Below are 27,964 nucleotides of genomic sequence, written 5' to 3'. Positions count from 1 at the left end.
TGCGAAGCTGGAAGAAAAGAGGAGCTGCAACAAAAGAAGAAGTGTTCTCCTACCTGCAGGTAAGCTTCATTGTGTTGACCCCGAATAGGGCCTCTTCTGACGACTCGGTCACCGCCACCTGAAAGAGTCTTAGCACAAAAAGTTGCAGAAGGAACACAATACAAATTTTCTTCCCAGCCAAGAAAGGGATATTCACCTAGATGTCCTTCAGGCAGAATGTCTCCATCTATATTGCTGCTATCATTGTGATGTAGCGTTTTGGCTTGACTTGGGAGGCATCGGAGCCGGTCACCGCCTCTTCAAATTCAAGAGGACTTTCTAGTTACCATGTGTGTCCCTCCCGAAGCTGCGCGCTCGGTGGAAGAGGACGACCATCCCAGATCGAAGGAGTGTACCCTTCTTCAGTCAAGGGTATACGAGAGCTGCGCTCCCCTGCTCGAAGCTGCAAACCCCTGAAGGTCCATTTGTAGGAGAACGTAGGGTAGTCCAGCTTCCAAGACTCCAGACACATCCAAGTAAGGCACTATGTCTCAAATGGTGTTCTTGGAAGATGCTTAGCCAAAGGTTTGCAGGTTCTAGCAAGGGAGCGCAACTATCACATGCCCTTGACCAAAGAAGGGAACCCTCCTTCGATCTGGGATGGTCGTCCTCTTCCACCGAGCGCGCCGCTTGGGGAGGGACGCACATGGAGCGCTAAGGGATAAAGCAGAATCCACCCCTTAACGCATTTGTCAATGGAATCCTAAGCCCTGATTTTAGAGTGATTACACCCACATCCACATCGCATATCGGTGATAGTTTGGCCTGCCCTGTTGCATCGTTACCTTTTGACGTCCGTTTCCCATTTATTATGTCATCTGGTCATTGCTGCTGGAAGAAAGGCCAGGCCTTTCAGTTCAACTCTATAACCTCCTAGCATTCGTTCTACCTCCACTGGAATCCTCCACTTGCAGGACACATTGGAGACATCTTCCAGAGTTGAGGGCTCCATTTTAAGATGAGCATATGCAGAAGAATCCTTTATGGTAACAGGGCGCAAAGGGGCTTGCCGCAACCTGTCGCCACCTCTGAAAAGTATTGAATAGTTACCTTCCTTCAAGTGCAACGCTAGTTTCCGGCTGCAAAGTTACTGGCAAGGGAAGCTGACTGCTAGATCGGCTTTTAAATCGGGTATTTCAAACCTCTTACCTTCAGTACTGGAGGATCCAGGGTTTTTTGCAGAGTCAACGCTTTGTGTTGCCCGAGCTATGTAGCAAAAAAAGATGAAATCCCCAAACCTTGGGTATTAGCGCCAGAGAGCCACGTTACGCATAAGGGGTAATTTTGCCTGGCCTGTTCCATAGTTACCTTTGGAGCTCCATTTCCCATCTCTTTTCGTAATCTTGCAGGTTCTGCTGGAAAGGCTGAGTGGAGTTGATCTTCTAGTCTGCTTCCTCATTTGATCCTCACAACAACCCTGTGAGGTAGGTTAGGCTGAGAGATAGCGAGCTGCTTCATGGCAGAGGGAGGATTTGAACTCTAGTCTCCCAGGTCCTAATCCACCCCTCTAGCCACTCTCAGCAACTTCCCTCAGAGAAAGCACTTTCCCACAGGATCCAGGACTTGCCGTGTCCCTGAGCAGTCCCTCTCCAGTCGCCATCAGCAGCTTCATCTTCAAAATGCTTTCTTTGCCTTTTCAGCAAGTTTTCAACTTGCCCATCTCTCTCTCCGTCCAGGGCATCCTGAGCCAACATGAAATTAGAAGGCGTGGTTTTGTCCTCTCCTTGTCTTCTTTCTTTTTTCTCCACATGCACATTTCTAGCTTCAGCAACAAAAAACCCCAACTTTCTTGTCAGGAAACAACTTCTCTAGTTGCCTCGTGAAAGAAATGCCTTCTATTTTCCCTACTCATTTTCCATCTGCTTGAAGCAGACCTCATATCCATGTGCTCCTTCTTTTCATCCAAAGACTAGTTTGAAAGGTAACTCAAACTTGAGCTCACTTCATATTCCTTCATTTATCTTCCTTTTCTCTTGGCTTTTCCCGTAAAGTATTTTTCGTTTTCTGGATTCTCTTTAACATCTCCATCTTGGTATTTTTCTGAGTTTGTCCCTTTGAAGGGTGACTTTGTGCGCCCGGCAGTTCCTTCTCTTGGGGTGTGAAAAGCAATCCACAGTTCCTAGTTTCTCCCCAGCCCCACCACACCAATTCCATGGAAAGAGTTTTTTGATTCTTGGTTTGCTTGTTTGTTTGTAAAATACGTCAACCGTGACTTCTGTGACTCTGCAGGAAGAGGTGGCTTCATCTGAGTGTTGGTGACTTCATGTGTCTGGCAGCTCCTTCTGTTGCGTTGCGATCTAGAGTCACTAGCTTATCCCCAGCCGCCTTCCACCAATCCTCCAGAAAATAGTGTCTTGTTTTTTGGAAGACCATTCATTTCATTTGAGCCTTGCAGGATCTTTGGAGAGAACTGGGAAGAGAAAACCAGAAGAGAAAATGGGAAAAACGGGAGAGCAATCCAAAAAACATTGCCTGAATAAAAAGAAACCAACGGGGTGGTGGAACGTGAATTTACCTCAAGCAGCACTGTCCTGATGCTGGTGACTCTCACTGCAGGCTTTTTCTTGATGTATCAAGAGCTCTTCCTCACATTGCATCTTCTTTCTCGTCAACTGAACAGATCTGCTTCAGGTACAGTGAGCTCTGCGAAGCTGGAAGAAAAGAGGAGCTGCAACAAAAGAAGAAATGTTCTCCTACCTGCAGGTAAGCTTCATTGTGTTGACCCCGAATAGGGCCTCTTCTGACGACTCGGTCACCGCCACCTGAAAGAGTCTTAGCACAAAAAGTTGCAGAAGGAACACAATACAAATTTTCTTCCCAGCCAAGAAAGGGATATTCACCTAGATGTCCTTCAGGCAGAATGTCTCCATCTATATTGCTGCTATCATTGTGATGTAGCGTTTTGGCTTGACTTGGGAGGCATCGGAGCCTGTCACCGCCTCTTCAAATTCAAGAGGACTTTCTAGTTACCATGTGTGTCCCTCCCGAAGCTGCGCGCTCGGTGGAAGAGGACGACCATCCCAGATCGAAGGAGTGTACCCTTCTTCAGTCAAGGGTATACGAGAGCTGCGCTCCCCTGCTCGAAGCTGCAAACCCCTGAAGGTCCATTTGTAGGAGAACGTAGGGTAGTCCAGCTTCCAAGACTCCAGACACATCCAAGTAAGGCACTATGTCTCAAAGGGTGTTCTTGGAAGATGCTTAGCCAAAGGTTTGCAGGTTCTAGCAAGGGAGCGCAACTATCACATGCCCTTGACCAAAGAAGGGGACCCTCCTTCGATCTGGGATGGTCGTCCTCTTCCACCGAGCGCGCCGCTTGGGGAGGGACGCACATGGAGCGCTAAGGGATACAGCAGAATCCACCCCTTAACGCATTTGTCAATGGAATCCTAAGCCCTGATTTTAGAGTGATTACACCCACATCCACATCACATATCGGTGATAGTTTGGCCTGCCCTGTTGCATCGTTACCTTTTGACGTCCGTTTCCCATTTATTATGTCATCTGGTCATTGCTGCTGGAAGAAAGGCCAGGCCTTTCAGTTCAACTCTATAACCTCCTAGCATTCGTTCTACCTCCACTGGAATCCTCCACTTGCAGGACACATTGGAGACATCTTCCAGAGTTGAGGGCTCCATTTTAAGATGAGCATATGCAGAAGAATCCTTTATGGTAACAGGGCGCAAAGGGGCTTGCCGCAACCTGTCGCCACCTCTGAAAAGTATTGAATAGTTACCTTCCTTCAAGTGCAACGCTAGTTTCCGGCTGCAAAGTTACTGGCAAAGGAAGCTGACTGCTAGATCGGCTTTTAAATCGGGTATTTCAAACCTCTTACCTTCAGTACTGGAGGATCCAGGGTTTTTTGCAGAGTCAACGCTTTGTGTTGCCCGAGCTATGTAGCAATAAAAGATGAAATCCCCAAACCTTGGGTATTAGCGCCAGAGAGCCACGTTATGCATAAGGGGTAATTTTGCCTGGCCTGTTCCATAGTTACCTTTGGAGCTCCATTTCCCATCTCTTTTCGTAATCTTGCAGGTTCTGCTGGAAAGGCTGAGTGGAGTTGATCTTCTAGTCTGCTTCCTCATTTGATCCTCACAACAACCCTGTGAGGTAGGTTAGGCTGAGAGATAGCGAGCTGCTTCATGGCAGAGGGAGGATTTGAACTCTAGTCTCCCAGGTCCTAATCCACCCCTCTAGCCACTCTCAGCAACTTCCCTCAGAGAAAGCACTTTCCCACAGGATCCAGGACTTGCCGTGTCCCTGAGCAGTCCCTCTCCAGTCGCCATCAGCAGCTTCATCTTCAAAATGCTTTCTTTGCCTTTTCAGCAAGTTTTCAACTTGCCCATCTCTCTCTCCGTCCAGGGCATCCTGAGCCAACATGAAATTAGAAGGCGTGGTTTTGTCCTCTCCTTGTCTTCTTTCTTTTTTCTCCACATGCACATTTCTAGCTTCAGCAACAAAAAACCCCAACTTTCTTGTCAGGAAACAACTTCTCTAGTTGCCTCGTGAAAGAAATGCCTTCTATTTTCCCTACTCATTTTCCATCTGCTTGAAGCAGACCTCATATCCATGTGCTCCTTCTTTTCATCCAAAGACTAGTTTGAAAGGTAACTCAAACTTGAGCTCACTTCATATTCCTTCATTTATCTTCCTTTTCTCTTGGCTTTTCCCGTTAAGTATTTTTCGTTTTCTGGATTCTCTTTAACATCTCCATCTTGGTATTTTTCTGAGTTTGTCCCTTTGAAGGGTGACTTTGTGCGCCCGGCAGTTCCTTCTCTTGGGGTGTGAAAAGCAATCCACAGTTCCTAGTTTCTCCCCAGCCCCACCACACCAATTCCATGGAAAGAGTTTTTTGATTCTTGGTTTGCTTGTTTGTTTGTAAAATACGTCAACCGTGACTTCTGTGACTCTGCAGGAAGAGGTGGCTTCATCTGAGTGTTGGTGACTTCATGTGTCTGGCAGCTCCTTCTGTTGCGTTGCGATCTAGAGTCACTAGCTTATCCCCAGCCGCCTTCCACCAATCCTCCAGAAAATAGTGTCTTGTTTTTTGGAAGACCATTCATTTCATATGAGCCTTGCAGGATCTTTGGAGAGAACTGGGAAGAGAAAACCAGAAGAGAAAATGGGAAAAACGGGAGAGCAATCCAAAAAACATTGCCTGAATAAAAAGAAACCAACGGGGTGGTGGAACGTGAATTTACCTCAAGCAGCACTGTCCTGATGCTGGTGACTCTCACTGCAGGCTTTTTCTTCATGTATCAAGAGCTCTTCCTCACATTGCATCTTCTTTCTCGTCAACTGAACAGATCTGCTTCAGGTACAGTGAGCTCTGCGAAGCTGGAAGAAAAGAGGAGCTGCAACAAAAGAAGAAGTGTTCTCCTACCTGCAGGTGAGCTTCATTGTGTTGACACCGAATAGGGCCTCTTCTGACGACTCGGTCACCGCCACCTGAAAGAGTCTTAGCACAAAAAGTTGCAGAAGGAACACAATACAAATTTTCTTCCCAGCCAAGAAAGGGATATTCACCTAGATGTCCTTCAGGCAGAATGTCTCCATCTATATTGCTGCTATCATTGTGATGTAGCGTTTTGGCTTGACTTGGGAGGTATCGGAGCCTGTCACCGCCTCTTCAAATTCAAGAGGACTTTCTAGTTACCATGTGTGTCCCTCCCGAAGCTGCGCGCTCGGTGGAAGAGGACGACCATCCCAGATCGAAGGAGTGTACCCTTCTTCAGTCAAGGGTATACGAGAGCTGCGCTCCCCTGCTCGAAGCTGCAAACCCCTGGAGGTCCATTTGTAGGAGAACGTAGGGTAGTCCAGCTTCCAAGACTCCAGACACATCCAAGTAAGGCACTATGTCTCAAATGGTGTTCTTGGAAGATGCTTAGCCAAAGGTTTGCAGGTTCTAGCAAGGGAGCGCAACTATCACATGCCCTTGACCAAAGAAGGGGACCCTCCTTCGATCTGGGATGGTCGTCCTCTTCCACCGAGCGCGCCGCTTGGGGAGGGACGCACATGGAGCGCTAAGGGATACAGCAGAATCCACCTCTTAACGCATTTGTCAATGGAATTCTAAGCCCTGATTTTAGAGTGATTACACCCACATCCACATCACATATCGGTGATAGTTTGGCCTGCCCTGTTGCATCGTTACCTTTTGACGTCCGTTTCCCATTTATTATGTCATCTGGTCATTGCTGCTGGAAGAAAGGCCAGGCCTTTCAGTTCAACTCTATAACCTCCTAGCATTCGTTCTACCTCCACTGGAATCCTCCACTTGCAGGACACATTGGAGACATCTTCCAGAGTTGAGGGCTCCATTTTAAGATGAGCATATGCAGAAGAATCCTTTATGGTAACAGGGCGCAAAGGGGCTTGCCGCAACCTGTCGCCACCTCTGAAAAGTATTGAATAGTTACCTTCCTTCAAGTGCAACGCTAGTTTCCGGCTGCAAAGTTACTGGCAAAGGAAGCTGACTGCTAGATCGGCTTTTAAATCGGGTATTTCAAACCTCTTACCTTCAGTCCTGGAGGATCCAGGGTTTTTTGCAGAGTCAACGCTTTGTGTTGCCCGAGCTATGTAGCAAAAAAAGATGAAATCCCCAAACCTTGGGTATTAGCGCCAGAGAGCCACGTTACGCATAAGGGGTAATTTTGCCTGGCCTGTTCCATAGTTACCTTTGGAGCTCCATTTCCCATCTCTTTTCGTAATCTTGCAGGTTCTGCTGGAAAGGCTGAGTGGAGTTGATCTTCTAGTCTGCTTCCTCATTTGATCCTCACAACAACCCTGTGAGGTAGGTTAGGCTGAGAGATAGCGAGCTGCTTCATGGCAGAGGGAGGATTTGAACTCTAGTCTCCCAGGTCCTAATCCACCCCTCTAGCCACTCTCAGCAACTTCCCTCAGAGAAAGCACTTTCCCACAGGATCCAGGACTTGCCGTGTCCCTGAGCAGTCCCTCTCCAGTCGCCATCAGCAGCTTCATCTTCAAAATGCTTTCTTTGCCTTTTCAGCAAGTTTTCAACTTGCCCATCTCTCTCTCCGTCCAGGGCATCCTGAGCCAACATGAAATTAGAAGGCGTGGTTTTGTCCTCTCCTTGTCTTCTTTCTTTTTTCTCCACATGCACATTTCTAGCTTCAGCAACAAAAAACCCCAACTTTCTTGTCAGGAAACAACTTCTCTAGTTGCCTCGTGAAAGAAATGCCTTCTATTTTCCCTACTCATTTTCCATCTGCTTGAAGCAGACCTCATATCCATGTGCTCCTTCTTTTCATCCAAAGACTAGTTTGAAAGGTAACTCAAACTTGAGCTCACTTCATATTCCTTCATTTATCTTCCTTTTCTCTTGGCTTTTCCCGTTAAGTATTTTTCGTTTTCTGGATTCTCTTTAACATCTCCATCTTGGTATTTTTCTGAGTTTGTCCCTTTGAAGGGTGACTTTGTGCGCCCGGCAGTTCCTTCTCTTGGGGTGTGAAAAGCAATCCACAGTTCCTAGTTTCTCCCCAGCCCCACCACACCAATTCCATGGAAAGAGTTTTTTGATTCTTGGTTTGCTTGTTTGTTTGTAAAATACGTCAACCGTGACTTCTGTGACTCTGCAGGAAGAGGTGGCTTCATCTGAGTGTTGGTGACTTCATGTGTCTGGCAGCTCCTTCTGTTGCGTTGCGATCTAGAGTCACTAGCTTATCCCCAGCCGCCTTCCACCAATCCTCCAGAAAATAGTGTCTTGTTTTTTGGAAGACCATTCATTTCATTTGAGCCTTGCAGGATCTTTGGAGAGAACTGGGAAGAGAAAACCAGAAGAGAAAATGGGAAAAACGGGAGAGCAATCCAAAAAACATTGCCTGAATAAAAAGAAACCAACGGGGTGGTGGAACGTGAATTTACCTCAAGCAGCACTGTCCTGATGCTGGTGACTCTCACTGCAGGCTTTTTCTTCATGTATCAAGAGCTCTTCCTCACATTGCATCTTCTTTCTCGTCAACTGAACAGATCTGCTTCAGGTACAGTGAGCTCTGCGAAGCTGGAAGAAAAGAGGAGCTGCAACAAAAGAAGAAGTGTTCTCCTACCTGCAGGTGAGCTTCATTGTGTTGACACCGAATAGGGCCTCTTCTGACGACTCGGTCACCGCCACCTGAAAGAGTCTTAGCACAAAAAGTTGCAGAAGGAACACAATACAAATTTTCTTCCCAGCCAAGAAAGGGATATTCACCTAGATGTCCTTCAGGCAGAATGTCTCCATCTATATTGCTGCTATCATTGTGATGTAGCGTTTTGGCTTGACTTGGGAGGTATCGGAGCCTGTCACCGCCTCTTCAAATTCAAGAGGACTTTCTAGTTACCATGTGTGTCCCTCCCGAAGCTGCGCGCTCGGTGGAAGAGGACGACCATCCCAGATCGAAGGAGTGTACCCTTCTTCAGTCAAGGGTATACGAGAGCTGCGCTCCCCTGCTCGAAGCTGCAAACCCCTGGAGGTCCATTTGTAGGAGAACGTAGGGTAGTCCAGCTTCCAAGACTCCAGACACATCCAAGTAAGGCACTATGTCTCAAATGGTGTTCTTGGAAGATGCTTAGCCAAAGGTTTGCAGGTTCTAGCAAGGGAGCGCAACTATCACATGCCCTTGACCAAAGAAGGGGACCCTCCTTCGATCTGGGATGGTCGTCCTCTTCCACCGAGCGCGCCGCTTGGGGAGGGACGCACATGGAGCGCTAAGGGATACAGCAGAATCCACCTCTTAACGCATTTGTCAATGGAATTCTAAGCCCTGATTTTAGAGTGATTACACCCACATCCACATCACATATCGGTGATAGTTTGGCCTGCCCTGTTGCATCGTTACCTTTTGACGTCCGTTTCCCATTTATTATGTCATCTGGTCATTGCTGCTGGAAGAAAGGCCAGGCCTTTCAGTTCAACTCTATAACCTCCTAGCATTCGTTCTACCTCCACTGGAATCCTCCACTTGCAGGACACATTGGAGACATCTTCCAGAGTTGAGGGCTCCATTTTAAGATGAGCATATGCAGAAGAATCCTTTATGGTAACAGGGCGCAAAGGGGCTTGCCGCAACCTGTCGGCACCTCTGAAAAGTATTGAATAGTTACCTTCCTTCAAGTGCAACGCTAGTTTCCGGCTGCAAAGTTACTGGCAAAGGAAGCTGACTGCTAGATCGGCTTTTAAATCGGGTATTTCAAACCTCTTACCTTCAGTCCTGGAGGATCCAGGGTTTTTTGCAGAGTCAACGCTTTGTGTTGCCCGAGCTATGTAGCAAAAAAAGATGAAATCCCCAAACCTTGGGTATTAGCGCCAGAGAGCCACGTTACGCATAAGGGGTAATTTTGCCTGGCCTGTTCCATAGTTACCTTTGGAGCTCCATTTCCCATCTCTTTTCGTAATCTTGCAGGTTCTGCTGGAAAGGCTGAGTGGAGTTGATCTTCTAGTCTGCTTCCTCATTTGATCCTCACAACAACCCTGTGAGGTAGGTTAGGCTGAGAGATAGCGAGCTGCTTCATGGCAGAGGGAGGATTTGAACTCTAGTCTCCCAGGTCCTAATCCACCCCTCTAGCCACTCTCAGCAACTTCCCTCAGAGAAAGCACTTTCCCACAGGATCCAGGACTTGCCGTGTCCCTGAGCAGTCCCTCTCCAGTCGCCATCAGCAGCTTCATCTTCAAAATGCTTTCTTTGCCTTTTCAGCAAGTTTTCAACTTGCCCATCTCTCTCTCCGTCCAGGGCATCCTGAGCCAACATGAAATTAGAAGGCGTGGTTTTGTCCTCTCCTTGTCTTCTTTCTTTTTTCTCCACATGCACATTTCTAGCTTCAGCAACAAAAAACCCCAACTTTCTTGTCAGGAAACAACTTCTCTAGTTGCCTCGTGAAAGAAATGCCTTCTATTTTCCCTACTCATTTTCCATCTGCTTGAAGCAGACCTCATATCCATGTGCTCCTTCTTTTCATCCAAAGACTAGTTTGAAAGGTAACTCAAACTTGAGCTCACTTCATATTCCTTCATTTATCTTCCTTTTCTCTTGGCTTTTCCCGTTAAGTATTTTTCGTTTTCTGGATTCTCTTTAACATCTCCATCTTGGTATTTTTCTGAGTTTGTCCCTTTGAAGGGTGACTTTGTGCGCCCGGCAGTTCCTTCTCTTGGGGTGTGAAAAGCAATCCACAGTTCCTAGTTTCTCCCCAGCCCCACCACACCAATTCCATGGAAAGAGTTTTTTGATTCTTGGTTTGCTTGTTTGTTTGTAAAATACGTCAACCGTGACTTCTGTGACTCTGCAGGAAGAGGTGGCTTCATCTGAGTGTTGGTGACTTCATGTGTCTGGCAGCTCCTTCTGTTGCGTTGCGATCTAGAGTCACTAGCTTATCCCCAGCCGCCTTCCACCAATCCTCCAGAAAATAGTGTCTTGTTTTTTGGAAGACCATTCATTTCATATGAGCCTTGCAGGATCTTTGGAGAGAACTGGGAAGAGAAAACCAGAAGAGAAAATGGGAAAAACGGGAGAGCAATCCAAAAAACATTGCCTGAATAAAAAGAAACCAACGGGGTGGTGGAACGTGAACTTACCTCAAGCAGCACTGTCCTGATGCTGGTGACTCTCACTGCAGGCTTTTTCTTCATGTATCAAGAGCTCTTCCTCACATTGCATCTTCTTTCTCGTCAACTGAACAGATCTGCTTCAGGTACAGTGAGCTCTGCGAAGCTGGAAGAAAAGAGGAGCTGCAACAAAAGAAGAAGTGTTCTCCTACCTGCAGGTGAGCTTCATTGTGTTGACACCGAATAGGGCCTCTTCTGACGACTCGGTCACCGCCACCTGAAAGAGTCTTAGCACAAAAAGTTGCAGAAGGAACACAATACAAATTTTCTTCCCAGCCAAGAAAGGGATATTCACCTAGATGTCCTTCAGGCAGAATGTCTCCATCTATATTGCTGCTATCATTGTGATGTAGCGTTTTGGCTTGACTTGGGAGGTATCGGAGCCTGTCACCGCCTCTTCAAATTCAAGAGGACTTTCTTGTTACCATGTGTGTCCCTCCCGAAGCTGCGCGCTCGGTGGAAGAGGACGACCATCCCAGATCGAAGGAGTGTACCCTTCTTCAGTCAAGGGTATACGAGAGCTGCGCTCCCCTGCTCGAAGCTGCAAACCCCTGAAGGTCCATCTGTAGGAGAACGTAGGGTAGTCCAGCTTCCAAGACTCCAGACACATCCAAGTAAGGCACTATGTCTCAAATGGTGTTCTTGGAAGATGCTTAGCCAAAGGTTTGCAGGTTCTAGCAAAGGAGCGCAACTATTGGATGCCCTTGACCAAAGAGGGGGACCCTCCTTCGATCTGGGATGGTCATCCTCTTCCACCGATTGCACCGTTCAAGTGCAACGCTAGTTTCCGGCTGCAAAGTTTACTGGCAAAGGAAGCTGACTGCTAGATCGGCTTTTAAATCGGGTATTTCAAACCTCTTACCTTCAGTCCTGGAGGACCCAGGGTTTTTTGCAGAGTCAACGCTTTGTGTTGCCCAAGCTAAGCAGCAAAAAAAGATGAAATCCCCAAACCTTGGGTATTAGCGCCAGAGAGCCACGTTACGCATAAGGGGTAATTTTGCTTGGCCTGTTCCATAGTTACCTTTGGAGCTCCATTTCCCATCTCTTTTCGTAATCTTGCAGGTTCTGCTGGAAAGGCTGAGTGGAGTTGATCTTCTAGTCTGCTTCCTCATTTGAATAATTTTTATTAAGATTTTCCAAATTAAAACAAATTAAATCCAATTTATAAACTTTTTCCAATAACTAGGACTTCCCCTCCCCACCCCCTCATGTATTCCAAATCTTCCAAATAAACAATTAGGTTCAACAAATTCTTATCCCCAAATTGCAATCATCCTCCATTACCCAGTTTAGCGTAATTCCCATCCCCCTAAGCTCGATCTATTCCCTTCCACGAGTTTCCCCCTTTAATACAAATAAAAAACGACAACATAGAATTAAATAATAATTTTACAACCTTTGGATTCCAACTTTCCCTCCCCTTTTTCCCTGTTACGTTTCTCCTAACCCTCCATCTCTAATATCTTCCTGGAGTTCCCACATTACATTAAACACACATCCCTCTGATTCTTTGCCAGTCTTATTAATTGCGAATGTCCAATCATTTAATTACGAATGTCCAATCCTAAAAAAAGTCTATCGAGAAGAGGGTCCATTTTTTCTATCCAGATTTTATATCCAGGAGTAGAAACTCCAATTTTAATTCCATAAGCTTGTCAAATCTGGATATCCCAAATGTCCCCTTTCCCATTTCTGTCCAGTTCTTGTTGTTTCCTTATTCTTGTCGGCCATTCTCCTCCTTTTTGTTTCTCTGTTCTCCCACAAAAATGTTCTTTCTCCAAAAGTTTCTAATATCCCTGCAGAGGCTTGTTGTTCAGGAACAAAACATTACATCATGATCCTTTCATTTTCCAACAGATAGTTCCATTGTTTCCTATAGTGTGTAGACCTCTGTAGACAAAATAATGTTCCATTTCTGCAGTTTCCCAGGAGATTAAAAGTTCTATTCAACTGCACAAGTTTCCTGTCAAAAACACATGCTCCTCTAGATGGATTCCCATAACAAAGTTCCCTTCCAAAGCCCATCCACCAGTCCAAATAGCTTGTTTATCCTTATTTAGACAATTTGAAACAATTTATACTCAACTTATATCAAATGTATCCGGCAAAGTCCATAACCAAGTCTCTGTTACATTCTTCCGTTTTGACAGCTCCTTGACGGCTGTCAAAACCTGTCAAAACCTCCGTTACTCTTCTCCAAGCATTTCCACGTGCTCTTCTCCAGGCATTTTCACGAATCGCTCCAGGGGTTCCGGGGGGGGGAATACAAATTCCACTTTTCTCCTCCGGCTCAATCTTATAAATTTCCCTCGCGAAGTTGCTAATTCGGTGAAATTAGGTTACTCTCGTTCTTAGTTATCCATTCCTTTGTTTTGGCTCTTCTACAATTTAGGGGGGGCTGACTTCCTTTTTTCCACCTCCCCCGTTCGCTCCAAATTTTAAAAATTTGTCCCCTTTTTTTAGTCCATATTCCAATTTACTCACGGGTTCTTCTTTTAGATCCGAATTTTCAATAGAAGAAGTCAGCGCTCTCCGCCGGATGGCATGCGGCTGCGCTCGGCAGGGATAGCAGAGAACTCAAGCACCACGCTTCTCCCCGGCACCCGATCCGGAGCCTTTAAAAAGGCTCCTTCACGAGTCGGGAGGGCGCTAACGGTGCCAGCCGAGTCTCCATGTCCACGGCCTCCTCTGGCCGTGGTTTTTAAGGGTCCCCGCATCGCCGGTGCGGTAGGACCCAGCCCCTGCCGAGCAGACTCCCTCCGGAGCTCGGAGGGAGTCCGCCATTCGGCGATGGCGCCAACCCGGAAGTCCTGCTTCCTCATTTGATCCTCACAACAACCCTGTGAGGTAGGTTAGGCTGAGAGATAGAGAGCTGCTTCATGGCAGAGGGAGGATTTGAACTCTAGTCTCCCAGGTCCTAATCCACCCCTCTAGCCACTCTCAGCAACTTCCCTCAGAGAAAGCACTTTCCCACAGGATCCAGGACTTGCCGTGTCCCTGAGCAGTCCCTCTCCAGTCGCCATCAGCAGCTTCATCTTCAAAATGCTTTCTTTGCCTTTTCAGCAAGTTTTCAAGTTGCCTATCTCTCTCTCCATCCATGGCAATCTTATCTCGGTATTTTTCTGAGTTTTCAGTTTAAATTTTTTTGGCTAAACTGTTTTTTGCGTGACTTTCTCAAGGACCATCATCTGTGTACAATTTACTGTCCCTGTGTTATTAGGATTAAGTCTTCTTTGATTTTCTATTTTCCTTCAGTTTCCTTTTATTGTAAAATTTAATTCCTCTCGTAACACTTTTAAGAGATGAATACCTGAAAAAGATATATGTCCACAGTATTTGAAATCAACCACAGCAGAGATCACAGGTAAAAATTACGTGTGTCCCTTTTTAAAGTTGTAAGTGATGAATTTCAGCAGAATGAAATCCCTTCATTTACTCTAAAAAAATTCCCAATTGTTTTGTTAAGCAATCTTACCTAAGCTGGTTTCAGTTGCTTTTTCAAACCTGTTTCATCTTCCCCAGCCACCTCTCCTAATCACTCTGCCCTTTAGCTCCTTCAGCTCTGACCAGTGAGCAGGCTAACACTAGTATTACAGCCAGGGAGAGGCTCACTCACTGGAATGTGGCTCGCTCCTTCCGCCACCAGTAGGTCATAAGAACACATTAAAAAGTCCCGTGCGGCGTTAATACAGTGGGTGCAGGTGTCTTTATTTTCGTCATGGGGTCACTTCAGGGCTTTCCAAATTAATACATTCTGGTAATACAAGGGAACTGAATTAGTAATCCACCCAAATCTCATGGATTACAAACTACAGGAACATGACCTGCACAGGAAAATAAGGGAAAGACTATGTGAAAAATAAGGGAAAGACTATGTGAAGAGGGACATGGGTGGCGCTGTGGGTTAAACCATAGAGCCTAAGATTTGCCGATCAGAAGTTCGGCGGTTTGAATCCCCGCAACGGGATGAGCTCCCGTTGCTCCGTCCCTGCTCCTGCCAACCTAGCAGTTCGAAAGCACGTCAAAGTGCAAGTAGATAAATAGGTACCGCTCCGGCGGGAAGGTAAACGGCATTTCCGTGTGCTGCTCTGGTTCGCCAGGAGAGGCTAAGTCATGCTGGCCACATGATCCGGAAGCTGTACTCCGGCTTCCTCAGCCAATAAAGTGAGATGAGTGCCACAACCCCAGAGTCAGTCACGACTGGACCTAATGATCAGGGGTCCCTTTACCTTTACCTTATGTGAGGAGGGGCTGGCTTGGATCTCAGTGGCCCCCATTGAATTCTGTGGAGCAAAGTAAATGGGCTGCAATCTGGGGCACAGTTGGAAAGGACAGCAGTTGCTTCTCACTCCTGCAACATTCTATGATAGAATGAATGAAGACTGGGTGCTTGTTTTTAAAAAAGTTGACCAAAAGGAAGAAAGCGGGGGGCGGGGGGCGGGGGGATTTTACATCATTGCTCCTGCTTGTAGCATACTGGCCGTTTTTCCCTTGAAAATTGCTTTGTTGAAATATAATACCTGATTGGTGGATGGGAAGGGCTTGGAGTGACTGAAATAGATGTACAGCTCCACTAATTACAGAATACATTTCATTTCACTTTGAGGATTAAAAACCTCAGTGTTTGATGCTTAAGAATGCCTTTTTTGGTTTAAAGTGCTCTTTTCCCTGTTCTATCTCTGCCTTAATTTTAACCGCCATGACATGATTGCATAATTATTGTAGCTTGAAAACTGGGTGAATCTTAGCACAATGTGTAAAGTCACTTTCCAGATAATCATCACTGAAGTTGGACTGTTCTTTTACAGGAAAGCAGTTATAGGTGAAAGACCATGTGAAACTGCTTTGGATATGGTTTTTTCCTGCTGTACCCCCAGTTGTGTAATGCATGGTGTCATTAATCCATTTGCCATTGCCAATAGATTTAAAACTCTCCTCATCAAAAGCATTCATTTAAAGGAATCTGCCTTGTTGGGTGCACTTGTTTCTTGCATTGTGCAAGGAAAACATTGCCCTTGAGAGAGAGCAGAACAACCAGCCCCAGCTTCCTGCCTTCGTACATATAATCTGCCTGTAAACTTCCTCTTCCTTAGTGTCACTGTTGCCCACAAAGAACTCAGCAGGAAGGAGAAGGGAGACAAAGCTAGAATTAGTTGGCTCTGCCTGTCACTGGCTTTGGTGCCACCTACTGTTGGCCTCCTGCCTTACCCCCTCCCTGTCCTTGCTCCCTTTTGTGGCCATAGGACTCAGACTCTTGGCTCAGTTATTCCCCAAGGCTTTATTACACAAGTCACTACATGGCCTAAACATACAGGTTACACAGTTCAGTGCTTCAAAGCAGAGATGTAACATACACGACTAGGCACAATGAAAGTTGTCTCAGCACCCTTTGCCCTCTTTTTGAAGATGAGGGAGGACACGGTCATTTGTATTTTTCAGGTCCAAACCAATGGGACAAGCAAGCGGGCACTCCTGCAAGTAGGTTGGGTCTGCTCACACTGGTGCACCCAATAGAGACAGCCTCAGAGCCTGCCCAGCCGGCTCATTATCTGATCAAGGTTCAGGAGCCTCCTCAGTTACTGGTATCACAGGAACATCATAGCATTAAGCTGAATTCCACAGTCCCAAAGCATGCTTGTTTCCATGCAGTCTTCTGGAATCACCAGCTCACTTAGGAGAAAAAAGTCCAATCAGTTTTGCCTTTAATACTGCCATAAAACTAAGCCTTGAAATAGGAGATTAGTCTTGAGGGAGAAAAAACTCAGCACCATACAGGGACCCTGCTGTATTATGACAAACCAACCTTATTAGTGGAAGAGTCAGTACAGTAATATGTCTTCATCAGAAATGGATTCTGTAATACACCTCAAACCCAGTGGAAGTTGCGAATATGGCTCCATCTCCAACTTTATTCTGCGAGAAGCATGACCTTCTGGGGCTTATTTGGAAGTGGCTCACACTGGCAGGAGCAGGACAGCGGCTGGTTCAGTCTCCCCCTCCTCTGCTGGAACATCCAGTCCCGGCAGGTGGGGGTGCCTTCTGGAAGATTTCTGAGCCCTTCCTTGCATTGAGCTCAGCACTCTCATCCCATTCTTTCTCCTCCTCCCCTTCTGACCAGTCCTGCTCAAAAAAATCTCCATGGAGCTCATGACACTACCAGTCCCAACTGACACCAGTTTACAGATCTAAACACTCAGAAAGTGAGGCTGCGTATTAGTAACCAATGTTTTGCATTGAACTTCTCCTGTTGGTTGCAGGGGGTGGGGGGGCTTCTCTATGGTACAGATTCCCCCATTCAGTTTAGAAGCCTGATCTCCCAGAGTTCGAAATTAGTCGTGAGCAGGGTAAATCAGCATCCACTGGTTGACCTCTGAGTGATTTGCAGAAGATTAACAAATAATTAGGTTGGTGGAAAAGAATTCTTGAGGGGAAACCAGGTGTGGATTTTTATGTGAAAAAGACTTGTCTAGCTCGTTGCTGGTACTGTTCGGAAATACCTGAGCTGAACATATGCTCTGAGGCATCCTGTTCCTGAATCCTTAATGTACTCCTAGCTGGCTGGCCCACTATTGGGCGACCTTGGGATGTGTGTGTGTGTGTGTGTGTGTGTGTGTGCGTGTGTGTTTAAAGCAAAGCTTATCTCAGAAGTCTGAAGTCTGCTCACCCCTGTACAAAATTTCACTGGATTGCTACAGGATCTCAGCCCCTAACATGTGGAGGGCAACAAAGCCAAAGAGATTGAAGTGACAGAGAGGGCAGAATCAGAATGTCACCATCCTCTCCCTCCTTTGGAACTGTATGAAAGGAAACACCTGAATAAGGGGGGGGGGAGGGATGGAGGAAGGACGGAAGGAAGGAAGGAAGGAAGGAAGGAAGGAAGGAAGGGAGAGAGAGAGACAGAGAGGAAGGCTGAAAGGGTCTTGTGATACAGGGCCTCCCTCTCTAAGGACTGGGTGAGGAAGCTGTGGCTCCACTTCCCATTATCCTCACCCCCCACTGGCTGGGGCTGATGGGGGGTCCAACAAATTCCCCCTGCCTGCTCTACAGACATGCTGCACTTGCTGTTGGCCTCCAGCTATGCTCTTCTTCTGCTCAGGTGGTGGTGCCAGTGGCGTAGCTAGCCGCTCAGTTGCCCAGGGTGGTGTGCATGCCCTGCTCCTGGGGGCGGGGCAAGCTGGGGCAGGGCGCGCCATGGCACCTCCAAGGAATCATGGGAAGAATGCTCTGGTGCTCGAATCCTGCTTGCAGGTTTCACATGGAGGCATCTTGTTGGCCACTGTGAGAACAGGATGCTGGACTAGATGGGCCATTGGCCTGATCCAGCAGGCTACTCTTGCCTTCTTAACAAAAGAGCAGAAAGGCAGCCAGACTGGGGGAAAGAGAAAGGTAGAAGTCTACGAAGACTGGAATGAAACACAAAAAGTTACCTGCCCCAAAGGAGGGAGGATGGAAGATGTTTGCCTTTGTTTCATTGTGACCTACAATCATAGCTGTCTTCACTGGAGACTCAACCACAAACTCTGTGGTTGTCTCTGTGACTGCAAGGCAGCTAGTAAGTTAGTACTTTTTGAAAAGACCTCAAGGCTTAGGTAGTTATGGGATGGCCAATAAGGTAACCCTTGAGTCAATGTTCAATGACTACCAACCCTAAAACGGTCCAGAAATAGAGAGGAAAGCCTCCCCTTCAGGAGAGACTCATGAAACTATTGAAAAATGCCATTTTATTTACAGATGCAGAAGAGCACAGCATGTCCCTAGAGCAGGGGTGGGGAACCGGTGGCTCTCCAGATATTGTTGGACTCCAACTCCCATCAGTCCCAGCCATCAGGGGTTGAGGATAATGGGAACTGGAGCCACTGGTTTCTCACCTCTGCCCTGGAGAAGGGTGCCCTGTACCACAAAACCCTTTCAGTCTCCCCTTCCCTCTCTCCTTACTCTGGTGCTTCCATTCATGCAATTTCAAAGGAGGGAGAGGGTGGGGCTTTCATTTGCAATTGAAATAAAATAAACATCAGCATAAAAGTCTTAGGTTTTGGGGAAGCAGGTTTGTTGCACAAGACATCCGAATCAACTATAATTTCATGAACTTGCAGGAATGTGATTGAATGTCACCTGCTGTCCAGCCTTGTTCTTGTGGTAATTGCCTTCTGATTGTGGAACATCAAGAATCTTCTGGAGCAGCAGAGAGAGAGGTCTGCTCCCTCAGGTGTCATGAGGGTAGAGCTGCCTTGAAGAAGGAAGAAGCAGCAGGTCTCCAAAAAGCTAAACAGTTTGGAAATCTGCAGAAGAGCAAACTTCCCCAGTTAGAGAAAAGAAGATCCCCTGATGTTCCATAATCAGAACAGAACATAATCAGAACATAATCAGAACCTTAAGAACAGGGCTGGACAGCAGGGGGCATTCAATCACAAAACAGCAAATTCATTTTGTGAAATTACAGTTGATTAAGATGTCTATTTAAAAAATCTCAGATTTTTGTGCTGATGCTTTTTTCTTTTCTTTTCTATTTACTATTACTAATGAACAAAAACAATGAAAAACCTCAGAAGGATTTGAAATTACTTTAGGGGCAGCAGCGACAGCAGCAACAACAACAACAAAACAACCTAAAACTCCAAATAAATCTGTTACCTTCACTATATATTCCATCAATATGGGTAATGATAGATATTTGCAGATCCCTAATTTATGTGGTCTAGGGGATAAAGACAATGTTCCAAGAGAGAGCAGGTTCTGTCCGTAAGCCTGAGTAACTTAATAGGAAAAGTTAAGGTCAAAGAGGTTGCATCCATTTGATTTTCCCCTAATAACGCAGAGAGGATTAGGTGAGGTGCATTAATATCTGAGGTGATACAATGGTCAAAACTTTCTGAACAAAAGGCTTCATTGAGTATCAAGCGTTAGTCACATATAAAAGTGCTTTTCCATTGCATATTAATGTGTGTAAAAAAAGAATAATATAATAAACCCTGTAAGGTTACTTCCCTAATGGCTTGGAGTCCCTCCCCCATTGTTTTAAGAATCATTAGTAGGGCTGTGTACACACCATGCATTTAAAACACCCTCTCTGAAGACTTCCTCTAAAAACCGTAGTTACCCCTCATTTACAACTACAGTTCCCAGCACCCTTAAGAAACTACAGTTCCCAGGATTCTTGTAGGGTGTGTGCTTTAAATGGATGGTATATGTGCAGCCTAAATATATGTTCAGGGACTGTCTTGGAACTGATATTTGTAAGCTACTCTGAGAGCCTTTTCGGCTAAAAATACAATAAATAAATCAAGCAAGCTACTTCTTTGCTGTACAAGTTTAGGTTGCAAACGTGAAGTGACTTGGTCAAATGCTTCCTCTTAAAAAAACGATCCCTGCAGAGAGAAAACTGGCATGCCAGGAAGAAAGCTAGGCCAGACCTGTATTCCTACAGGCCTGATTTTCACCCACATTTCAAAGTGGTACAGCCCACCCATGACTGCACCACCTTCTTCTTCTTCTGGATCTTTAAATCAGCCTCTAAAGCTGTCTCAAATGGGTCCTCAAGGTGTAAATCTGCTGCGTAAAGATTGGACTGATCCAGCGGGATCTTTTTCGTTCTTTTGTGTATTCATGGTTATTTGTGCTTATTAGGGTTTAAGAGCAGTTCTGTGCTTTCAATGTTGTTTGCACCAGCAGACCCTTATAGATGGACATACTGCTTTGCAGAGCTTTTCTCTTTTTTAAGAACAAAATGGTGCCAGTGCTCACCATGAAGTTGTAAGTTCCACACTTAGGGGAGGGGAGGTGCCGGTATGTATTTTCTTTTCTGCTTATTCAGTTAGCCTCTCTCTATTCTGTCACAGTCACCCTCTTTTCTTTATGCACCCCATTTCTGTCTCTCCCCCCCCCCATATCTGCAGCCACTCCTCTGTTACACCTTCTTATCAGCTGCCCTGGGAACAATTGCCTTGAGTTCTAAAGTCTGACTAGCAACCATTTTACCAAGTGACTGAAACCCCGTTTTGGACTCGGCCTCAAGTTTATGTGCATAACAGCACAATCCTGTGCATGTCTGCTCTGAAGTAAAGCACATATGTCTCATTGGGTAGGGTTACCAGATGTTCCCAGGGACAGTCCTCAGAGTTGGAAATCTGTCCCCAGGAAACGTGGCAGCGGCAGCCTCAGCCTCAGCAGCCCAGAGCCAGCCTGGTAGTGCAGTTGGCTCTGGCTGGCTTCAGGAGCTGCTCACTGTCGTGGTGCAGGAAAAATGGTGGGCGCCACGGCAGCGAGCAGTGAGCAGCTCCTGAAGCCAGCTAGGGCCAACTGCACCACCAGGCTGGCCTCTCCTGGGCAACGGTCGCCCGCCCGCCCATGAACCTCCTCTGATCTGTCAAAACAAAGGGGGAAGGGGGAGCTCGGGAGTCACGGGTGGGTGATGCGCCGTTGCCCAGTTTTTTTAAAAAAAACCCTGTGCATTTATGTTTCACGGAGTGGGAAAGAAGGGCTTTGCACCTTTATACGATATGCATGTGTGCTTGGGCCCAGGGTCTTTTGCCTCACCATCCCCACTATTGACTCCCTGTTGCTACTCAGCTTCAAAAAAAAAAAAAAAGTGTCCCCGCATTCATTGAAAAAAATCTGGTAACCATACCATTAGGACACAGGCCGAGATGGGCGGGTTCTCACACACTGGGCAGAGACCAGGTGGGGAGGGTGCTCTTCACCCTCCATGCCCTGTCCCTGCCTGGCAGCGGCAGCAGCAAGGACTGGGTGAGCACGCTCCATCCCTGCTTGCGGTGTGTGTGCACACCTGCCCCTGGCGCCTGTGGACAGTGCTACGCCCCTGCCAAGATTGCCTACACAGACTGGCAGCTAGCTTTTCTCCAGGGTCTTGGGCAGAGAGAGAGGTCTATCTGCTTCCTGAACCTTTCCTTTTAGCTAGGGAGGCCAGAGACTGGGAACTTCTGCAATCAAAGCAGATCCTCTGTTCTCTGCACTGTGCTCCTTCTCCAGGAAGTTGTGCTGCACAGACCCTTCTGAAATGAATGGGAGCTGTAGGGGGGGGGATGGGCAGAGACAACCCCCCCCCCCAGCCTGGTGAATCATGCCCCCTGTCAACTAGTGGGAAGGGAGGGGGCCACCTGGATTCTCTTCCTTTGGCACTAAAGTAGTCCAGCTCCACATCTTTCCACAACTTTATGTCCTTGAGGGGGCACAACCAAGACTTTTCTCTTTTGCTGGGGAAACTGCAGTTCTCTACAGCACCTACCAAGGGATTATTATTCCCTTGATTTAATTGAATGCCTTGTTGACAGCATACAGAACCATCAGGAACAGGTCCAATTAGATTTGACACCCTCCATTAAACCTCACAGAGTCATAGAACTTGTCACTCCTTTCTGTTTCCATTTCAATAGATTCCCACCCACAGCATTGCAAATGCCCCAGGGCGGCACTTTTGACTGATGTGCAACAGCTGTGGCAAAACGCTGCAACAAAAAACAGGCCAGCAGTTTGTTTCATTCCTGGCCGGGATGCTCATTGCCTGCACTGCACTCCGCCATAAGGCTCTATGTCAGCTAATGTAAGTATCGGCAGGGACCTGAGCTAAGAACCTCCTTGGCTAAATTCTGCTGAGGCCAAAATTCATTGAGGCTTCCTTTGCCTACCATTCCCTCTGCCTTTTGTTATTCCTGGCTCCGTCTACTTTTTGCAGACCTGTTTTCCAAGAACAGCCCCAGATTTACAGAAGCCATCCCAGTTTCTGATTTGATCCCAGGTTTTCCTTAGGTTGTCCCTATTTTCATTAGAGAAATGTTGGAGGGCATGGAGTTATGCGCCATCTGAAGGCAGCCCTGTATGGGGAATTTTTAAAATGTTTTAAATTTTACTATGTTTTTATATATGTTGGAAGCTGCTTAGATTGGCTGGGGCAACCCAGTCAGATGGGTGGGGCATAAATAATAAAATTATTATTGTTGTTATTATTATTATTATGGAAAATGATCTCCCCATTTTCATTGGTGAAATGTTGGAGGGTATGCTTTCTGTTGCTCTACCCTCTGCCCCGAGAGCCCCCAATAGTGACCACCAGCAACCCATGCCTGATATCTAAAAGGATCAGGTGGGAAAGACCTGAAATTAGGGATGTCAGAGAATTCTGATGAAAACAGAAACCAGTGTGGAAAATGCTGGTGTTCCCATGGCTCTGTCTCCACAGGCAGAGGCAATGATGCTTCTGGATACCAGTTGCTGGAAACCACAGGAGAGGAGGGAGAGCTTCTGCCAACTGGTCCTGCTTGCCAGTTTTCTGGCCACTGGGAACAAGAAGCTAGCCTAGATGCAGCATTGGCCAGATCCAGGAGGTTCTTCTTATGTTCAGGTTCATCCTACATCCAGAACAGAAATCAGTCCAGTGAGTATTCACTGTTGCTGCTTCCAGTCCACAAATAATACACGACTGATTGAGTCATTTGCACTGTGTTTCCTTTGCACTGAAATGAATGGAGCAGAATAATGCAATTACAATTGTGCTGCAGCAGCCAGCAAGTAGTTTTTTGGCAGAAGAGGAACTACAGTGGAATGCAACAAACACAGGGCAGAACAGGAAATGGTGCCTAAGATCCTACTTGAGATTCCTGATCAGCACCCTCCTCCCCAGGTTCCCATTTAAAGTTTAAAAAGGCCAAAGGGTACAGCCAACTTGATGCATAGTTCAGTCCTAAGTCCATTAATCACATGGCTTTTAGTCAACTGACTGATCACATTTGCATAAGATAAAAGTGATAATTATAAGGGGGGAAATGTCTACTTCATTTAAATGTTACAGCAGGTATAATCTTAAAAGGGTCACTTCCCTCTTCTGAGATTGGCTATGTAAATTCTACAAGTTTGTGTGTGTGTGTGTGTACACATACATAGACACACACACACACACACACACACACACACACACACACATACAATGTGACCATTCAGGGGACCTTTTCAGCCAATCCAAATAGTTTAAAAACTTTATTTAATAATAATAATAATATTAAGTTTTCCATTTTAATAATCCAATAAAAACCACATTAAAACATTCCAAATTACAATACAATAAAAAAGCCAGATATAGGTGGCAAATTATATATCTTTGGGTGACCCATGCTCTGAATTTCGCGAAGTGCTGATCATCTTAATTAGTCAATAAACCATTCCGATGTTAATCCTTCATTTTGTTTTCATTTATTTTTGCAACCAGTGGTCAGTTCAACTTTCGCCTTCGTAGTTCTGTGTGAAATATTTTTCCCTGTTGTAATCCACACTCCAGCAATTCCATTTTCAGTTTCTGCTCTCAGGAGCCGTAATATGCCACATCCCAAACAAAGAGACACCATTAGCCCCGGGCAGACATCCAGAATTCCCCTCTGTAATCTTGCTCCATCTCCCAGGATGCTGGTACCTCTGCAAAAACACAATAACTCCAGTCCAGAATTCTTTCCATCCTTCCGCTGAGTGTAGCTGCCAAAATCTTCACCCAGTCAGTATTATATTTAAGCCATAATGGCAGCAGAATGCTCTTTGAAGCCCGCTTGCATATTTCAAACAGTTGCCCTTCGGGGGAGGTTTACCATGTAAAACTGCAAGTACAAATATATCAAAAGAGAATAATAAAGGCTCACCTCCCCCTGGGGCTATAAAATTAATCCCATCAGTTAATTTAGCAAGTGGGCCAGTCCTTTGTGCTGTCTTGCTTCTCAGCGAAGTTACTTTTGTTTTCTGCTCACAGGGATAATTTTAACTGCATCACAGTCCATCATTAGTCCCGGGCAGATATCCAGAATTCTCCTCTTTGGTCTCCTACCAACTTCTAATGAGATGGTACCTCTGCACTAACACATTAGCTCCAATCAGGAATTCCTTTCATCTTTTCGTTAATGGTCATTGCCAGAATCATTGTCAAAATTTCGCACAGTCCATTTCGTAATTAAGCTTAGCGTCCACTCATGTATTTCTAACAGTTGTTCTTCAGTTGCGACAAAAGTCTTTTCTCCAGATCGAATCCTTCTCAGTGGCTGGTTAAATTAGCAAGTTATTTTATCTCCACTAGTTCAGAGCATGCCTGTTAATTAAATCCGAATATTTATCTTAAAAAACAGGTGTCCTCTGCTCATGGCATCGGCTTTGGAGTGTTGCTGAGATGCTCGGTGCATTGCGCCCAGTGCCCCCTGCCCCCCACATTCCTTCAGAACAGGCAGCAGGTATCAGAGCCCAGGCCCTGAGGGGTTTGGGGAGGATAATTACTCCCATATTATCCTCATTGTTCGCACAAAAGGGCTCTGCTGTTATGGGCACAGCCATTTGCCATGGCAGCCAAACAGGAAGTTAAAAGCATAAAAGTTACATCCTTAGAGCAGTTCACATATGGAATATTTATTGCCTTCCTATTGTGACCTCACTTTTTATAAGTTTTCCTTCCATTTTTCTCCTTTATGATGTCGACCGTCCTTAGATCTGCATGCTAAAGAAGGCTCCATTCCCTTTGAAATGGGAAAATTGAGTGACAGGCTTTAAAGGGGTCTTTTGGAATCAACCATTGGATTGGTTTGGGGTCCTCATTAGCAGACTATTAACCGTGGAGAAAGAGAGGGAGACTTAAGGGGACATCTATAGTTTAAGAGATCCCTGGCAAATAACCAAAAGGGATCATCATCAGCTTTTTTCAGAAATAGAGGGGAAAGCAGGAGGTTGCACAAGATGTTGCGTGTTTTTGTTATGTCTGCTCATTTACAGCTTGAACAGGAAGATCGCCCTGATACGTATGTGACTGGTTCCTTCAGAGGTAAAGCAATAATGCAGCTCCACATGCCTTTGAACAATTGTATTCTTGTCAAGGTTATAAGTAAGTCATGTTACCATGGGACGTCTGAATATTGTGTTAGCTGCAGAATTCAGCTTGCTAAGAATCTCAGCTTGATTACTTGCAACAAAGATTCTAGACCTTAGGACTGCAAACACAGGGCCAGCCCACCCACGAGGCAAGGTGAAGTGATTGCCTCTGGCAGCAAGATTCACCAGGGCAGGAGATCCTGATGTCAATCTTTCTTCGCTCTTTGTTCCCTCCCCTCCTGGCGGGGAGGGAGGTGCCATTTTGGGATCCAGCTCAGGTGTCAAAATGTATTGGGCTGGCCTTGTGCAAACATGTACTGGAAAGTGTGGGGAACAGCCAGATAGAATCCCAGCACCCAGAGGAAGAGCTGGGTGACATTTGGGTGGTAAAAGGTTTGAGGAGAGATTGTTCAAATGTGCTGTTTGCATAATACAGGGTTTTTTAAAAACAACAACAACAACAACAACAAACCAGCTTTTCTTGTCACACATCTGGAGTGTGGGAAGGGGCCACATCTCAGTGGCAGAGCCCATGCTTTGAAAGCAGTTGGTCTCAGACTCAGTCCCTGGCATCCCCCATTTTAAAAAGCTCCAGTATCAGGTGAAAGGAACAGCCACTGTCAATCCATGTGGACAACCCTGAACTAGATGAACTGATGGTCTGGCAGCTTTGTGTTTCATCAAACCTGGGCCCTCCAGGTGTCCAAACTACAACTTGCTGACTGGGACTGATGGGAGTTGTAGTCCTAAACACCTGGAGGACAACAGGTTGATGAAGGCTGATGCAAAAGGTAAAAAGGTAAAAAGGTAAAGGACCCCAGACTGTTAAGTCCCGTCAAAGGCGACTATGGGGTTGTGGCGCTCATCTCGCTTTCAGGCCAAGTGTCCACAGACAGCTTTCCGGGTCATGTGGACAGCAGGACTAAACTGCTTCTGGTGCAACAGAACACTGTCACGGAAACCAGAGCGCACGGAAACACCATTTACCTTCCTGCCACAGCAGTACCTATTTATCTACTTGCACTGGCGTGCTTTCAAACAGCTAGGTTGGGAGGAGCTGGGACAGAGCAACGGGAGCTCACTCCGTTACAGGGATTCAAACCGCCAACCTTCCAATCGGCCACAGCACCACCAGCATCCCTATGTGGAGGAACTTAGGAGGAAAAATGTCATTTTCATGTTTAAAACACAGATTACATTCATCTCTGATTATTGCTGATTTACATGCAAGTGAACTCCCTCTCCCTTGAGCTAGTCAAACTTCTAGATCTCATTTGCAATCCTGCTAGTCCTGTAAAAGGAAGTTTAAAGAGCATAAGCAAAGCACTGCTTTAAAAATAAATTATGAACCAATGATGGCCGCAGCGACAGAAGATTTTAAACAATAGTCCCAGATTGATCTTTCATGGCTAGGTTAAGAAGCGGTATTAAAAATGACTATAATTTCTAGGATGCTTTTTCTACTTGTCATTATAAAGAATGACAAAGGGCTATTATTGAACTGGCAAGAACTACTTTCAAACTTTGTGTGGAATAATAATAAAAAAGCCAGCGTTCCCATGGCAACCTTTGAAAAAAGCTCTAATGACGGAGCTGAAGGAGGAGTGAAGTTTCCCAATATGGTAGGTTATCGTCATATAAAACTACATATCTAAAGGTAATAGCCCATGAACTGAAGGTCACAAAGGTAACACCATGGTACAAGTGTCTAAAGCAGTGTCCAAATTCTGCTAGCAGTTATTCCGAGGTATAGGAAAAAAGAGAGAAGAGGCCAATAAATGTTTGATTATTGATTGATTCATTGCCATTCATATCCCACCTTTTCCCATATCCCACACAAATTGCTCTATTGCCAAAGTTGGCATGCGGGTTCCTGAGGTGGCAGAGGCTGCCTTTCTTGATGCTTGGACACAGGGCACTATTTTGAAACAAGGTGGTGGACAAAATGTTACTTTGGCATTACTTTGCTAAATTTCTCACAAACTGCCCTGTCCATTAAAAAACACCCCATTTTTTAAAGAAGGTTTTAGCTGATACTGGAAGCTAGAGACCCAGAAGCAGCTCTTTCTCTGTGCTGGACCCAAAGCTGAACTTTGGAATTCTTGCTGCTCAGAGAGACTGGGGTGTGCACAACACTACATTTTTACAAAGTTCCGGGTCTTGTTTGCATTATTGTGAGTTGGAAACCTCATTGGGTATAACTTTGTTTCCATCCTGGGGTCTGCCAAACACTAGGACAGAATGGGCAGTCTCCAACCAACACAAGGACTTCCACTTTTGCAACAAGACTCATCTGCCCCAAATCTGCTCCTGCTCCCTAAAACAGGTTTAGGGGGGACCCAGAAGAGAAAACCAGGAGGAAATCCCACGGTGCTAGTGGAAATCCGTGTACTGAGTGGACTTGTTATTCAGAGCTACTCTGAATACAACCCAATGCGGCCAGAGGCCAGTCGGCTCCCTGGGAATGGATGTGGTTTCTCTCAAAAG

At 46.0% G+C, this 27,964-nt stretch overlaps 1 protein-coding gene across 2 annotated transcripts in view; it reads left to right on the top strand.

Moving 5' to 3' along the window:
• FER1L5 (fer-1 like family member 5) overlaps positions 1-27,964 on the top strand; it is a 374,601-nt gene that overhangs the window by 257,934 nt on the left and 88,703 nt on the right. The window contains exons 2-4 of one of the 2 annotated variants that reach the window (XM_081869992.1): positions 22,024-22,190; positions 22,827-23,021; positions 25,382-25,430. In XM_081869992.1, the coding sequence (XP_081726118.1) occupies positions 22,947-23,021; positions 25,382-25,430 (124 nt within the window). In that variant the 5' untranslated portion in view covers positions 22,024-22,190; positions 22,827-22,946. Of the gene's footprint in view, positions 1-22,023; positions 22,191-22,817; positions 23,022-25,381; positions 25,431-27,964 lie in introns of those variants that run through there. The other variant, XM_081869993.1, reaches the window with a different exon arrangement.

This window comes from Podarcis erhardii, assembly GCF_964252035.2.
Source record: "Podarcis erhardii genome assembly, chromosome: 7".
In the NCBI taxonomy this organism is placed as follows: domain Eukaryota; kingdom Metazoa; phylum Chordata; class Lepidosauria; order Squamata; family Lacertidae; genus Podarcis; species Podarcis erhardii.
This window is presented reverse-complemented; position numbering and strand designations above follow the sequence as displayed.